The sequence below is a fragment of the Coregonus lavaretus genome (genome assembly GCF_964263955.1).
Source record: "Coregonus lavaretus genome assembly, chromosome: 27".
Lineage (NCBI taxonomy): Eukaryota > Metazoa > Chordata > Actinopteri > Salmoniformes > Salmonidae > Coregonus > Coregonus lavaretus.
This window is the reverse complement of record NC_140014.1, coordinates 35,606,359-35,623,491: the sequence shown is the minus strand read 5'-3', so window position 1 is coordinate 35,623,491 and position 17,133 is coordinate 35,606,359. Positions and strand designations below refer to the sequence as shown.

Below are 17,133 nucleotides of genomic sequence, written 5' to 3'. Positions count from 1 at the left end.
CTGTGTGTGATTGTCTTCATGCATTTCCGTGTGCGTGTGCACAGAGGCAGGACTGTCACCGAAATGCAGGCACGTATTATCTCTAGTAGACACAATGGCAAACAGTCTTAACAAAGAACTGTTTCCCATATTATAACAGCATTTTTATTTAGGTTATTATTGATGATATCGTGGTGTATCTAGATATTTGACATTGATATATTTGTAATGTTAAAAATAGATGTATTATGTACAGAGTAATGCACTTGTAGAATGATCACTCTGCCACCCTTCCATCCCTCCCTATTGCTTCTGGAACCAGAACTGAGGTTTACCTAGAGTTCCTCTGGTACTGCCTCCAGGACCCGCTCAGTACAAGCCTGATCCCAGATCTGTTTGTGTTCTACCCAACTCCTCTGACTATTTCTGTCATGTATGCCATAGTCAGAGGAGTTTTCTACAAATGGCTTTATTCAGTGTCTGAGTAGGAGTGCTGATCTAGGATCAGGTCCTCCCTGTCCATATAATATTATTCATTATGATATCCCTTCAGTCCCCTGTAGCTCAGTTGGTAGAGCATGGCGCTTGCAACGCCAGGGTTGTGGGTTCATTTCCCACGGGGGGCCAGTATGAAAATGTATGCACTCACTAACTGTAAGTCGCTCTGGATAAGAGTGTCTGCTAAATTACTTAAATGTTAAATGTTCAGTCTGTGCAGTACATACCTTGTGTAGATTGAGGTGTTAACTGGAAGTAGAATTATTGAATGTAAGGTTACTGTATTATTAAAAATCACCCTTTTATTTCTGAAGATCTGTTTTTGTAGGAATTATTCAAGTGAATTAAAGACCAGATTGATAGAAATTGTGGTTGGTTCTTTCATGTCTTCAGCAATGGGGGGCTTTCCTCTTTCGTTCTCTATTGCTCCTCTATTGTTCCTCAAGCAAAGGGGGAGGCCGATGACATCAGTCACCATCAGACCAAATCCTTGAATGCCCTACTCCTTGAAATTTTTCCTTTAGTGTGTGTACTTTTACTGTATTTATACTTGGGATATCGCTTTTCAACAGTAAAAGTTCAAAAATCACTGGAGGACATTAACATTTTCTCAATTTCCATGCCATTTTTATTTTGTAATATTGTATGTAAGTGGTCAACAACGTGATCTACCAGTATGTCCAGTATTTATGAACTTGCTTCAAAACACTGTCACAGAGTGACACTTTGTGGCGAAATGGAAAACTATTCATTTAAGTGGGAACACTATTAGCAAAAATATCGATGGTATTTTATTTTTGCATGCATGTTTCCAGTTGCGCTTCCGGGTCAGATCGCAAGTTCGCGCATGCTGATGAAATAGTTGAATTTGATCTTTAAAATTGTCACTTTTTTAAATTACTACAGTTTAATGTAACTTCTTTTATAAGGATCTATTCAAATAGTTAAATATCAAGATTTGGATATTAGATCTGTAGCTATAAGGTGAGTAGTTATAACGTTTGAGTGTCATTAAGTTCTGAAAGAATGAATGACTGGTGATCAAGGCATGAGACTCAGCAAAGCGGCGTTGGCTAGCTAGCTAGCATATCCCTCTGGCTGTCCTATCCAGCTGATCCTCTTCTGAAGGACTTTCAGCTAGATTATTGAATTTGTTGTAGCTGGATATATATTTTGTTTTCTAGTTAGCTAGAATCCAATCAGCTAGCTACGGACAATGTTATATTAACAAAGGTTGCTAGCTACAGTAGCAAGCAAGTTAGTTATCTTCATACAAGTTAGCATATGCTCATCGGTTAGTGAGCTAGCTTCTAGTTCAGCTACAAGTTCTCTGTCTATGATAATTTGCTGTATAATGATCTGCATCTTTCTAGCATTACCGCCTGTGCCATAAAGGTCCAGACCTCAGAGATAACATGATGACGTGGCTACTGGCAGAATGAGAATATAATAACTAGCTACTATCCTCTGCTACATACTTTGTGATCTCCTCTTGTCCACACAGAGTGCAGAATGCCGTCATTCAGCTGTAGATTCTACCAGCACAGGTTTCCAGAGGTGGAAGATGTGGTGATGGTCAACGTGCGCTCTATCGCAGAGATGGGCGCCTACGTTAGCCTATTAGAGTACAACAACATCGAAGGCATGATCCTGCTGAGCGAGTTGTCTCGCAGACGTATCCGCTCCATCAACAAACTCATCAGGATCGGACGCAACGAGTGTGTGGTCGTCATCCGAGTGGACAAGGAGAAAGGTGAGAGGAGGAATGGTGTCCATGTGGATGTGATAGGTTGTCTTGTAACCTGGTCCCAAGGATTGATGGTTCATTTCCCTGCTCGCTCTCTCTCTCTCTTTAGGCTACATTGATCTGTCCAAGAGAAGAGTTTCACCCGAGGAGGCAGTCAAGTGCGAAGACAAATTCACCAAATCCAAAACTGTATGTTGTCTAAGTCCTCACATCTCCACGTTCATAGTGCAATACCCCTACCAGCTAGTACAATGTCATCTTATGCCTTGGGCTGAAAATGCAGAAGGGCTGGTTGAAGTACTCTTAGATGTGTTGTCAAATTATATATTCCAATATTTCTGGAGGTGAACCTAGACCTGTGTCACTTCTGTCATGAGCAACTTTGGGTCCTTGAAAAACGCAATATAAATATAATGTATTATTACTGTTATTACAATGACAGGTGTACAGCATATTGAGGCACGTGGCTGAGGTTCTGGAGTACACTAAGGAGGAGCAGCTGGAGAGCCTGTTCACGCGCACCGCCTGGGTGTTTGATGAGAAGTACAAGAGGCCTGGATACGGAGCCTATGATGTCTTCAAACAGGCTGTGGCGTGAGTACTGACATCCTGGTCAGGGTTGGTGGAGGGGATTCTCTTGCTGAGTATTATTTTCCATTCCTAGTTCCAATGCATTGAAAACAGAAAAGTTCTGTAACTAGAAATGGAAGAAAATGGTTCCATTGATTTAAAAGTCTCCTCTTGTTAGTTACAATTCTAGACTAGATCAATTTCTCTGGCACCAATAGACATATTATTTGGCTATTGCACTGGAACTCCCAGGATTTTATGTGTTAATATGTCTGTTTTGGCCCACAGGGACCCAGCCATTTTAGATTGTCTTGACCTGACAGAGGAGGAGAAGGCTGTGCTCATTGACAACATCAACAGAAGACTCACCCCACAGGCTGTCAAAATCAGGGCAGGTACATACACGGTGTACAGTACACCTAAAGCTTACCTGGGTACTTGTACGTCATATACACAGCAGTAGCTTGATACGTTTTGATATAGCATGATAGTAAGATTTTTATTCTAACACATCTCTCCCTCAGACATTGAGGTAGCCTGCTACGGCTACGAAGGCATTGATGCTGTCAAAGAAGCGTTGAGGGCGGGGCTAGGCTGCTCCACAGAGACCATGCCCATCAAGGTAAATAACAACAACAAACACCCCTCAGCAGTCAGTTTTTCCGAACCCAGATTAAACATAGGATAGTCCTAGACTAAAAAGCATTAATTGAAAGTGACTTCTAGTCCAAGACTGGGCTTAATCTGTGTCCGGGAAAACGTCTATATATATATATATATATTTTTATTTTTTTTGCTGTATGACAGCAAAAACCGTGTGTGTCTTCGGCTCTCTGACAGATTAATCTGATAGCACCGCCACGCTACGTCATGACCACCACCACACTGGAGCGCACTGAGGGTCTCTCTGTCCTCAACCAGGCCATGGCTGCCATCAAAGAGAAGATGGAGGAGAAGAGAGGAGTCTTCAACATCCAGATGGAGGTCAGTGAAATATAATGCAACTTTATTGTCCAAATTGCATCTGAAATTAATATTTTTGCTGTCTTTTGGTACAGTACAGGAAGAGAGGGAAAATGGAAAAGACCAAGCTGGGGTGGAGTGGTGGAGGTTTCATGTAAACTTTCTTGAAACCTCTGCCATACAGCTGTGGCCAAATATATTGTTACCCTTGCACATTTCTTAAATAATTCCCTATTTATTCTAAAATAAGTAGACATTTGAAGAATAAATAAATAAAATGGTCACCACACCATGTTATTGGATTTGCAACATTGCAGAACCAACTTAAGTTTACAATTTAAATTGAGAAAATAAAGACAAATGGCATGGACAAAATTATTGGCACCCCGGAGCTAGTACTTGTTTCAATTTCAACTTATTTGAGAAGAAATTATTTAAGAAAAGTGCAAGGGTGCCAATATATTTGGCCGCAAGTGTATGTAATAAATACATTGGAAATCTTACTTACCACATTAAAACAGCATACAAAACTGCAAGAAAGTTCAGGACATAGTGCTTTTAATGTCAATTTGTTTATCTCTTCCTGTGTGTTGTCCTCCCTTCCAGGCGAAGGTTGTGACAGACACAGATGAGACAGAGCTGGCACGCCAGCTGGAGCGACTGGAGAGGGAGAACGCCGAGGTGGATGGTGATGACGAGGATGGAGAGATGGAGGCCAAGGCAGAGGACTAAACCAGATGAAAAACAGAGGGATTGGATACAACGACAAGACCAATTATACGCAGTCCAGAGTCCGTATTAATAAAGCATCTCAGAGTAGGATTGCTGATCCAGGATCAGTTCCCCCATGTCAATGTTATCTTATTCATAATGATCTTAAAAGGCTAAACTGATCCTAGATCAGCAATCCTACTTTGAGATGTTTCATTCAACAAACTTTAATTTCAAATCAAAAATCGGGCATTCTAGAACGTCTCTCCAACTGAACACGAGCCTCTGTTGATCAGTACCAGGGACCCTCAGGAAGACTGAGACAGAGAGACAGCTACAGGTGCTGACTATCATACTGCCAAACACATAGCTGGGAAAAGCCCCTGTCATTCTCCCAATGGACAAAATAAACACTAATATTATCACTGAACCCTAGCTGTTTGAATTGCGTCCCAAAGGTGAACGGATGTGGTCGGTTGGGTTAGGGTTAGCCTGCTTGTCCATTCTGTTTGTGCTGTAGCCAACTCCTCTGTGTGTGGAAGTGAGGATACAGGATAGAATGGGACCAGGTTTGGTTTGGTGGGGTGTTAATCTCTTGTGGACTGACTATGTAAACATGAACATCTGACCAAATTACTCAAGATTTTTGTTCTGGGTTAACTGAGATTAGTGGGGCAGTAACTTGGTCCCATACTTAATGTTCTGTAGCCAACTCTTTGTTACACATACAGGATGAGACAAGGTAGGGTGAGTAGTTTCACTCGAGGATAGATTCAGGGAATATCATTTGTTTTTAGATTTGCATAGCAAGCAAATAAGGAAATATTTTAGGAATGAGGCGTTTTGAAAGTGGCGTTGTCTTTCTCCCCAACTCCATGTAAGGACAATGGCTTTCTGGTATTTGTGAAGAGTTGGAAGGAAATGGAAAAGTATGATGCTCACCCTGGACTTACATGGATCATTATAAGGGTGCATTTGTAAGGCTATTTTAAGGGTGCATTCTGGGTTCATTTATATGTTTACAGGGCTACATTCTTCACATAACATTAAACAAATAAATTAATATTTTGTGTTATCTTGTCAGGTTAGAAGTGATTGAAAGTGACGCATCCACCTAAATGAAATGTGAGATGCAGTTGTAGTTTGTCTGCACTACAAATCCAATAATTTATTGTTAGCAATCCGTGGTAGTTGCCGCGGTCACGTCATGTCGGGTACTTGCTTACTTGAGTTTCCCACTTGGGAAGTATCAGAATTTTTACATTTTTGTCATTTAGCAGACGCTCTTATACAGAGCGAATTACAGTTAATGAGTGCATACATCTTTTTCCATTTTTTTTTCATACTGGTCCCCCGTGGGAAACGAACCCACAACCCTGGCGTTGCAAACGCCATGCTCTACCAACTGAGCTACACGGGACTGTCAACCAATAGGAAGCTCTACGCAGCACTGCACTGCTGCACCAGTAATGTCGGGTAAGCTTGGCGTCGGGTAAGCTTGGCTTTATACATAGCTTGGGCTTTGTCGAGTAAGGCTTAAACTATGTATTTAGATTGTAGTTAGGTATTGTAGGTAGTTATTGTGGGTTGTTGTATGTAATTATTGTAGGTTAGTATTGTATTCGGCTGTGCCCAGCGTAGCACGAAGCTAGCTAGCTAACCCACCACCTGGACTAGCTGGCGAGTAGCTATTAGCAACGGTATAGTTATTTCACACCTGAGAGTGCCTGTAATTACGCCAGCTGGCTGCCTACAATAATTACATACAATAATTGCCTACCATTCAGCTGTTTTCCAACCTCATTGTCTGAACCGTTAACGTTAGGTAGCAAGTGGCTACTGTGCTTGAAATATTAGCTAGCTTGTTGCTACCTGGATAGCTACTAGTAAACAATAGCTGGAACGACCGAGCGAACAGACGCGAACTGGCTGAGTCAATTCAGTGGCTAGCTTTGCACTTGGCTAGCTAACAGTAGCTGCTAGGGGTAAGTCATAACCTACATTTGTGTTTTGTTTTTTACATATTGATAGCCCGAGTTGCTCAAGGAATTCGGGACATGGGTGACTAGTTAACGTTAGTTTGGCTCTCTGTGTGTTCGTGCCGTGAAAGGAGGGGTTCTTCTTTGTCTGAAAGCAATGGCTAGCTAGTTTGCTAACTATTCTAACTAACTAACTGGCTGAGTAAGTTGACGACGGACTCGCTCAAGCTGTCGGGACTAACCCACAACGTTAGACACGGACACGAACAATCTGCTTGCGTGTTGATACACTGGTGGTTTGTTGTGGCCGAGTATTGGCGCTAAACCGTGTTGCTGGAGTCCGGCATGCTAGCTGGCTGTGGCGTCGTATGACTTGATGCCCGGACGATTTTCACGGAATAATACTGCACCTAGTTAGCTAGCTGAATAAACTAAGTTAGTCTATTCCTAGAAACATTGAACCGCTGTAGTTTACAACAATTATAGTTTCTGAGGTGGAAGTTGGGAGAGTTATATTTGGGAGTTGTGCTGAGGGAGGCCCCGCTCTCTCCTTTCCCAGATGTTTAGTTCATTTCATTCCGATCTCCTCTGCATTATTGTAGCCATTTGCTGCAGCCTGTCAACTATGCCTCTGCCTATCCCTGTTCTCTCCTCTCCGCACAGGCTACACAAACGCCTCACACCGCGTGGCTGCTGCCTCTCTAACCTGGTGGTCCCTGCACGCACCACCCACCTGGAGTTCCAGGTCTCAGGCAGCCTCTGGAACTGCCGTTCTGCTGCCAACAAGGCAGAGTTCATCCCAGCCTATGCTACCCTCCAGTCCCTCGACTTCTTGGCGCTGACGGAAACATGGATTACCACTGAAAACACTGCTACTCCTACTGCTCTCTCCTCGTCTGACCATGTGTTCTCGCATACCCCGAGAGCATCTGGTCAGCGGGGTGGTGGCACAGGAATCCTCATCTCTCCCAAGTGGACATTCTCAATTTTTCCCCTAACCCATCTGTCTATCTCCTCATTTGAATTCCATGCTGTCACAGTCACTAGCCCATTTAAGCTTAATATCCTTGTCATCTATCGCCCTCCAGGTTCCCTTGGAGAGTTCATCAATGAGCTTGACGCCTTGATAAGTTCCTTTCCTGAGGATGGCTCACCCCTCACAGTTCTGGGGGATTTCAACCTCCCTACGTCTACATTTGACTCATTTCTCTCTGCCTCCTTCTTTCCACTCCTCTCCTCTTTTGACCTCACCTTCTCACCGTCCCCCCCTACTCACAAGGCAGGCAATACGCTTGACCTCATCTTTACTAGATGCTGTTCTTCTACTAATCTCACTGCAACTCCCCTCCATGTCTCCGACCACTACTTTGTATCCTTTTCTCTCTCGCTCTCCTCCAACACTACTCACTCTGCCCCTACACAGATGGTAATGCGCCGTCGCAACCTTCGCTCTCTCTCTCTCCCGCTACTCTCTCCTCTTCCATCCTATCATCTCTTCCCTCTGCTCAATCCTTCTCCCTCCAATCTCCTGATTCTGCCTCCTCAACCCTCCTCTCCTCCCTTTCTGCATCCTTTGACTCTCTATGTCCCCTATCCTCCCGGCCGGCTCGGTCCTCCCCTCCAGCTCCGTGGCTTGATGACTCATTGCGAGCTCACAGAACAGAGCTCCGGGCAGCTGAGCGGAATTGGAAGAAAACTAGACTCCCTGCGGACCTGTCATCTTTTCACTCCCTCCTCTCTACGTTTTCTTCATCTGTTTCTGCTGCTAAGGCCACTTTCTACCACTCTAAATTCCAAGCATCTGCCTCTAACCCTAGGAAGCTCTTTGCCACATTCTCCTCCCTGCTGAATCCCCCCCCCCCCCCCTCTCTGTGGATGACTTCGTCAACCACTTTGAAAAGAAGGTTGACGACATCCGATCCTCGTTTGTTAAGTCAAATGACACTGCTGGTCCTGCTCACACTGCCCTACCCTACGCTTTGACTTCTTTCTCCCCTCTCTCTCCAGATAAAATCTTGCGACTTGTGACTGCAGGCCGCCCAACAACCTGCCCGCTTGACCCTATCCCCTCCTCTCTTCTCCAGACCATCTCCGGTGACCTTCTCCCCTACCTCACCTCGCTGATCAACTCATCCTTGACCGCTGGCTATGTCCCTTCCGTCTTCAAGAGAGCGAGAGTTGCACCCCTTCTCAAAAACCAACACTCGATCCCTCTGATGTCAACAACTACAGACCAGTATCCCTTCTTTCTTTTCTCTACAAAACTATTGAGCGTGCCGTCTTTAGCCAACTCTCTTGCTATCTCTCTCAGAATGACCTTCTTGATCCAAACCAGTCAGGTTTCAAGACTGGTCATTCAACTGAGACTGCTCTTCTCTGTGTCACGGAGGCTCTCCACACTGCTAAAGCAAAGTCTCTCTCCTCTGCTCTTGTCCTTCTAGACCTGTCTGCTGCCTTTGATACTGTGAACCATCAGATCCTCCTCTCCACCCTCTCCGAGCTGGGCATCTCCGGCGCGGCTCACTCTTGGATTGCGTCCTACCTGACCGGTCGCTCCTACCAAGTGGCGTGGCGAGAAGCTGTCTCCGCACCACGTGCTCTCACCACTGGTGTCCCCCAGGGCTCAGTTCTAGGCCCTCTCTTATTCTCGCTATACACCAAGTCACTTGGCTCTGTCATATCCTCACATGGCCTCTCCTATCATTGCTACGCTGACGATACACAACTAATCTTCTCCTTTCCCCCTTCTGATAACCAGGTGGCGAATCGCATCTCTGCATGTCTGGCAGACATATCAGTATGGATGACGGATCACCACCTCAAGCTGAACCTTGGCAAGACGGAGCTGCTCTTCCTCCCGGGGAAGGACTGCCTGTTCCATGATCTCGCCATCACGGTTGACAACTCTGTTGTGTCCTCCTCCCAGAGTGCGAAGAGCCTTGGCGTGACCCTGGACAACACCCTGTCGTTCTCCGCTAACATCAAGGCGGTGACCCGATCCTGTAGGTTCATGCTCTACAACATTCGGAGAGTACGACCCTGCCTCTCAGGTTCCACTTGAAAACATTAGCAAAGTCATAATTCTTCATACACTACACCATCATCCTGGGAGACTTTCCCACCCCAATACCTCATGAACAACATGTCAGCCATCATCCTGGGAGATGTTCCCGACCCAATACCTCATGAACAACATGTCAGCCATCATCCTGGGAGATGTTCCCGACCCAATACCTCATGAACAACATGTCAGCCATCATCCTGGGAGACGTTCCCAACCAAATACCTCATAAACAACATGGCAGCAATCATCTTGGGAGGCGTTCCCAACCAAATACCTCATAAACAACATGGCAGCAATCATCTTGGGAGGCGTTCCCAACCAAATACCTCCTCAACATGTCAGCCATTATTTGAGGAACCCGAACCGAAAACGAAAGTGATATACTGTTCCGGAACAGAACCGTTATTTTAAAAGCATGGGAACCAGTTAATAACATTATTTTCCTGGGAGTGGTTCCCAGCCCAATACCTCATCAACAACATGTCAGCCATCATCCTGGGAGGCCTACTGCTCTAAGGCTTTCCTGCTCAAATACAACAGGGTTGCTATGTGTCGTGACTTGACATTAACATTAATCTGAAGACAGTTCGTTAATTAGATAAATAACAATGTTTAATTGTCACCCGATTAAATTAATATATATATATATATGCCATTTAGCAGACGCTTTTATCCAAAGCGACTTACAGTCATGCGTGCATACATTTTTGTGTATGGGTGGTCCCGGGGATCGAACCCACTACCTTGGCGTTACAAGCGCCGTGCTCTACCAGCTGAGCTACAGAGGACCACAATCATGTAACAATTAACTCATTAGGATCTGGGGCACCACGAGAGGTGTTCTTTAAAGAGTTACCATCTGCCAAATTAAACTCTAAAAGGTCTTTACCAATCACATCTATAAACAGTCAACTTATTAATTATAACCTCGTATCATATCATCATTCTGAACAGTCGTAACCTTACATCTGCAAAAACCTGAGCCTTACTTATGATTCAGTACTACACAAATTGTAAAGCTTTGATTGTCCAAAATGGTTCCAACAACTCTTCTCCTGTTGTCCTTCTTCGTAGTTGTCCTGTATCCGGTGACTTGTCGTGTAGTCCTGAACAGAACTACAGAGTTGATTTTCCTTCCATTCGCTCTTAAAGATGCTTCTTTGAAGATAGGCTAGACAGCCGTATCGATGGTTCCCCAGTGGGGTGATGAGAGTAGCGTAATACGCTGGTTTGAGCAGAGTAACAGGAAGGTCCTACTTAAATTTGCTTTCAAAGATACTTTACTTACGACCGCTAATCAGCCGTACCAGTGATTGTCTGGTAGGTGAGTTTATCGTCTTCACCTTGTGTTGAGATTCAAAGTTCAAACCATTTTAAACGTATTGCTGCCGCTTCACGCTTTTCTGTTCTCGTTAATTCGTAACCCATCATTTATACATTCTGCTCGAAAGGGGTGGTTCCTGTAGGCTGACACACTCCCTGACCTCACTCCGGGGCGGTGACTACTCACTGTGCAAAGTTCATGGAAAACAATGATCTCTTATAGCTTCTCAAATTTACATTTTACATTTTAGTCATTTAGCAGACGCTCTTATCCAGAGCGACTTACAGTTAGTGAATACATATATATATTTTTTTATACTGGCCCCCCTTGGGAATCGAACCCACAACCCTGGCGTTGCAAACGCCATGCTCTATCAACTGAGCTACATCCCTGCCGGCCATTCCCTCCCCTACCCTGGACGACGCTGGGCCAATTGTGCGCCGCCCATGAGTCTCCCGGTCGCGGCCGGCTGCGACAGAGCCTGGATTCGAACCAGGATCTCTAGTGGCACAGTTAGCACTGCGATGCAGTGCCTTAGACCACTGCGCCACTCAGGAGTCATCACATCCCTACCTTAACAAAAACACTTTAATAATTTGTCATATTACATGCACAAGGCGTAATATGGAGACCTCATATATGTAGTGGGTATACTGTCCAAGTTACAGTATTTCCTTTATACCATTTTTTATGACATCACAAAATAACAAACAAAATTACCTTTGTGTCTTATAGATAGCCTCTGACCGTTCCCCACGTTCTACATTAGAAATATTGTTCCAGTATTCGCTTTTGAACGTGTTAGTTTCAGCTGGAAAAAAGTATGTTGAAACAAAGAACATTCCTTTGGTGAGTCTTGAGAGGGAGAGCCTGTATCTTCTCCCTTGATTTACATCAGGACGTGAGTTGTTAATCCCCACTAGTGCTTTCCTTCCCCCTCTACGGGTGAGAGGGGTCTGATTGAAATTATTCATTGCAAACCTGATCTGACCTATTTGGATTCTCGTGGACAGTCATGACACATGTCAACCATGAGCGGTGTCAAAACTGCCGACCAAGAGTGGCGTCAAAATCTTCCTCGAGACGCAAGCCCACAGTCTCTCCGTCCACCACCCGGACCCCCACCATGGGACAGGAGTTGGTAGACGAGTAGGACTTCATTGTACAGTCTGGTATCGGTATCTAGTGTGTTTGATATTTGTACCAGTATGTTCCTTTTTTAAATATTTTAACCTTTGATATGTATATTTTTTTATTGTTCAGATTACTGCCATTTTCAAATGTGGGTCCTATTATCAATTCTTTTTGGGAAAGATTGAAATAAACTAGAAAAGGTAGGAATTAAAGGACATATGCTCCGAGTGAGTTTTATTGGTTGCTGCTGTTTTTTAAAAAGAAAATGCAAACTGAGAAACATTTTTAGACCAAGATTTCTTGCCTTTGGGAATTTGTCAGATACTCCTACATTATACACTGGTAGGTAGTATCACATAATATCTCAGGCCTGTAGGAGTATTGTAGTCAGGGAAGAATCCATAAAGGAAACACACAGTACTCATACAGTATACAGTGGGGGAAAAAAGTATTTAGTCAGCCACCAATTGTGCAAGTTTTCCCACTTAAAAAGATGAGAGAGGCCTGTAATTTTCATCATAGGTACACGTCAACTATGACAGACAAATTGAGGAAAAAAAATCCAGAAAATCACATTGTAGGATTTTTTATGAATTTATTTGCAAATTATGGTGGAAAATAAGTATTTGGTCACCTACAAACAAGCAAGATTTCTGGCTCTCACAGACCTGTAACTCCTTCTTTAAGAGGCTCCTCTGTCCTCCACTTGTTACCTGTATTAATGGCACCTTTTTGAACTTGTTATCAGTATAAAAGACACCTGTCCACAACCTCAAACAGTCACTCTCCAAACTCCACTATGGCCAAGACCAAAGAGCTGTCAAAGGACACCAGAAACAAAATTGTAGACCTGCACCAGGCTGGGAAGACTGAATCTGCAATAGGTAAGCAGCTTGGTTTGAAGAAATCAACTGTGGGAGCAATTATTAGGAAATGGAAGACATACAAGACCACTGATAATGTCCCTCGATCTGGGGCTCCACGCAATATCTCACCCCGTGGGGTCAAAATGATCACAAGAACGGTGAGCAAAATCCCAGAACCACACGGGGGGACCTAGTGAATGATCTGCAGAGAGCTGGGACCAAAGTAACAAAGCCTACCATCAGTAACACACTACGCCGCCGGGGACTCAAATCCTGCAGTGCCAGACGTGTCCCCCTGCTTAAGCCAGTACATGTCCAGGCCCGTCTGAAGTTTGCTAGAGTGCATTTGGATGATCCAGAAGAGGATTAGGAGAATGTCATATGGTCAGATGAAACCAAAATATAACTTTTTGGTAAATACTCAACTCGTCGTGTTTGGAGGACAAAGAATGCTGAGTTGCTTCCAAAGAACACCATACCTACTGTGAAGCATGGGGGTGGAAACATCATGCTTTGGGGCTGTTTTTCTGCAAAGGGACCAGGACGACTGATCCGTGTAAAGGAAAGAATGAATGGGGCCATGTATCATGAGATTTTGAGTGAAAACCTCCTTCCATCAGCAAGGGCATTGAAGATAAAACGTGGCTGGGTCTTTCAGCATGACAATGATCCCAAACACACCGCCCGGGAAACGAAGGAGTGGCTTCGTAAGAAGCATTTCAAGGTCCTGGAGTGGCCTAGCCAGTCTCCAGATCTCAACCCCATAGAAAATCTTTGGAGGGAGTTGAAAGTCTGTGTTGCCCAGCGACAGCCCCAAAACATCACTGCTCTAGAGGAGATCTGCATGGAGGAATGGGCCAAAATACCAGCAACAAACCTTGTGAAGACTTACAGAAAACGTTTGACCTGTGTCATTGCCAACAAAGGGTATATAACAAAGTATTGAGAAACTTTTGTTATTGACCAAATACTTATTTTCCACCATAATTTCCAAATAAAATCATTCAAAAACCTACAATGTGATTTTATGGATTTTTTTTTCTCATTTTGTCTGTCATAGTTGACGTGTACCTATGATGAAAATTACAGGCCTCTCTCATATTTTTAAGTGGGAGGACTTGCACAATTGATGGCTGACTAAATACTTTTTTCCCCCACTGTATATGACTGTAGTAACCCATTACACAGTGGAACGCTACATAGGAACACCTATCAGCGATAAACAGGAAAAACTAAGGGGACATAGCAGTAGACTCGCAAACAGATATTTAATTTCCAGATTTGTTACAATCAAGGGTTGGAACCTGTTCAGGGAACTGAACGGAAAACCAGAAAGCATGAAATTATTTGAGGAACAGAACCAAAAATGAAAGTGATCTATACTTTTCCAGAACAGAACCGTTATTTTTAAAACCATGGGAACCGTTAATAACATTATTTTACGTTCCGGGCATTTTATCCCAGTCCCACAAAAAATAGCAACAAAGCGCCTATGCAAAGCCCTCACTCTGTCACTCAGAAATGTATTCCAGCATCTGCCTGCCAGCTGGAAATCTTTGCTAGTGGGTGTGCGTGTGTGAAGGCTATCTGCCCTTCCCTTCTGAAGCATAGGTTACTGTAGCCTACTGATGACGTTACAAGCATGATTCCAAAATTAGGGAGAGATGTTTAAAATAATGGATTAACTTTCTATAGTTAAGGATACCATAGTTATCATGTTTCACATATGATTTATTAACTTCTAAAAGGTAAGACGTTTTCAATTCTGGTGCTGCTCTGCACACACAAGCTTGTTGGCTAGCTAGCTAACGTTTGCTCTGGTCCAACGTTAAACCAACTCGGAAGTACAAAGACATTCAAAGTTCCTCCATAGAAGCCGCTCCTACAAAGGTACAATTCTGTGGGCCTAATTCAGATAATGCATGTCATAACAAGATGTCCAGCTCTTCAAGGCAAGCTTCCTCCATCCTCTCTCGCTCTCGCCTTACGCGCAAACTGTCAGTTGCATTTCGCGCCCTACACTGTTACTGGCAGCACAGTGTGTGTTTGTCTTTCGTTATGATTAAACCAAGGTGTTACAGCAAAATACAATTCGCTCTTAACGACTTTCCTATACAAATTAAATCGCTTACCCGCTCCATAGCAACCTGTTCTAGCCGCTCTGATTGGTGAAATAATTTAATGTTGAGGGTAAATGTTTAAAAATATATAGTTTCAGAGGGTTAAAGAGGAACAGAAAGGAACAATATAAACCGTTACTTATTGGGGATTCGAACCGGTTCAGAACTTTATTTTGCTTGTCGGAACAGTGGAACAGAACAAAAAATGTTTTTATTCTGTTCAGAACGAAACGATTAGAAAATAATTTTGGTTCCAACCCCTGGTTAAAATTAGGTTACGGTTCAGGTTAAGGTACGTGTCAGTTTCTGACGACACCACCGTTATAGGCCTGATAACCAACAACAACGAGTCAGCCTATAGGAAGGAGGTAATCCACAAATCACCACACTCCACATGATGAACGATGGTCCGGTTACCCGATAACATGTACCTACTCAGCACTCTGCCATACAGTGGCTTGCGAAAGTAGTTACCCCTCTTGGCATTTTTCCTATTTTGTTGCCTTACAACCTGGAATTAAAATTGATTTTTGGGAGGTTTGTATCATTGGATTTACACAACATGCCTACCACTTTGAAGATGCACATTTTTTGGGGGGGTGAAACAAACAAGAAATAAGACAAAAAAAGCAAAACTGCTCCAGCTCCTTCAAGTTGGATGACTTCCGCTGGTGTACAGCAATCTTTAAGTCATACCACAGATTTTCAATTGGATTGAGGTCTGGGCTTTGACTAGGCCATTCCAAGACATTTAAATGTTTCCCCTTAAACATTTACATTTACATTTTAGTCATTTAGCAGACGCTCTTATCCAGAGCGACTTACAGCACTCAAGTGTTGCTTTAGCAGTATGCTTACGGTCATTGTCCTGCTGGAAGGTGAACCTCCGTCCCAGTCTCAAATCTCTGGAAGACTGAAACAGGTTTCCCTCAAGAATTTCCCTGTATTTAGCAGCATCCATCATTCCTTCAATTCTGACCAGTTTCCCAGTCCCTGCTGATGAAAAACATCCCCACAGCATGATGCTGCCACCACCATGCTTCACTGTGTGGATGGTGTTCTCGGGGTGATGAGAGGTGTTGGGTTTGCGCCAGACATAGCGTTTTCCTTGATGGCAAAAAAGCTCAATTTTAGTCTCATCTGACCAGAGTACCTTCTTCTATATGTTTGGGGAGTCTCCCACATGCCTTTTGGTGAACACCAAACGTGTTTGCTTATTTTTTTCTTTAAGCAATGGCTTTTTTCTGGCCACTCTTCCGTAAAGCCCAGCTCTGTGGAGTGTATGGCTTAAAAGGGTCCTATGGACAGATACTCCAATCTCCACTGTGGAGCTTTGCAGCTCCTTCAGGGTTATCTTTGGTCTCGTTGTTGCCTCTCTGATTAATGCCCTCCTTGCCTGGTCTGTGAGTTTTGGTGGGCAGCCCTCTTTTGGCAGGTTTGTGTGGTGCCATATTCTTTCCAGTTTTTAATAATGGATTTAATGGTGCTCCGTGGGATGTTCAAAGTTTCAGATATTTTTTTATAACCCAACCCTGATCTGTACTTCTCCACAACTTTCTCCCTGACCTGTTTGAAGAGCTCCTTGGTCTTCATGGTGCCGCTTGCTTAGTGGTGTTGCAGACTCTGGGGCCTTTCAGAACAGGTGTATATATACTGAGATCATGTGACAGATCATGTGACACTTAGATTGCACACAGGTGAACTTTATTTAACTAATTATGTGACTTCTGAAGGTAATTGGTTGCACCAGATCTTATTTAGGGGCTTCATAGCAAAGGGGGTGAATACATATGCATGCACCACTTTTCCGTTATTTATTTATTTTAATTTTTTGAGACAAGTAATTTTTTTCATTTCACTTCACCAATTTGGTCTATTTTGTGTATGTCCATTACATGAAATCCAAATAAAAATCCATTTAAATTACAGGTTGTAATGCAAGAAAATAGGAAAAACGCCAAGGGGGATGAATACTTTTGCAAGGCACTGTATATCTACGGATTCGTATAATTATTCGTAATTGACCCTGCTACCAGACACTTATTTACTATTGCAAATACTGCACAATTGAAACACTTGTCCCTGATACATGTGTAAATATTGTTGTATAAATCGTGCCTTCCAGTTTTATACTTATGTTAAAATGTATTCTATTTTACTGAGCCATTTCCTTTATCT

General features: G+C 43.4%; 1 protein-coding gene across 4 annotated transcripts; it reads left to right on the top strand.

Annotated features, from left to right (window-relative positions):
- The first annotated feature begins 1,307 nt into the window (after window positions 1–1,307).
- eif2s1a (eukaryotic translation initiation factor 2, subunit 1 alpha a) lies at window positions 1,308–5,541 on the top strand. 4 transcript variants are annotated; one of them, XR_014609999.1, is made up of 9 exons: window positions 1,308–1,461; window positions 1,982–2,230; window positions 2,334–2,413; window positions 2,667–2,818; window positions 3,083–3,189; window positions 3,319–3,416; window positions 3,635–3,778; window positions 4,364–4,548; window positions 4,662–5,541. XR_014609999.1 is itself a non-coding variant. In XM_084143675.1 (8 exons), the coding sequence occupies exons 2-8, from the start codon at window positions 1,990–1,992 to the stop codon at window positions 4,487–4,489; spliced, it is 948 nt and encodes a 315-aa protein (XP_083999801.1). In that variant the 5' UTR covers window positions 1,308–1,461; window positions 1,982–1,989; the 3' UTR covers window positions 4,490–5,540. The 4 variants fall into 4 exon arrangements, 1 of the variants encoding a protein (XP_083999801.1); XR_014610000.1 differs by having other exon boundaries at window positions 4,364–4,541; window positions 4,662–5,516; XR_014610001.1 differs by having other exon boundaries at window positions 1,309–1,461; window positions 4,364–4,563; window positions 4,662–5,516.
- The last annotated feature ends 11,592 nt before the right edge of the window (window positions 5,542–17,133 follow it).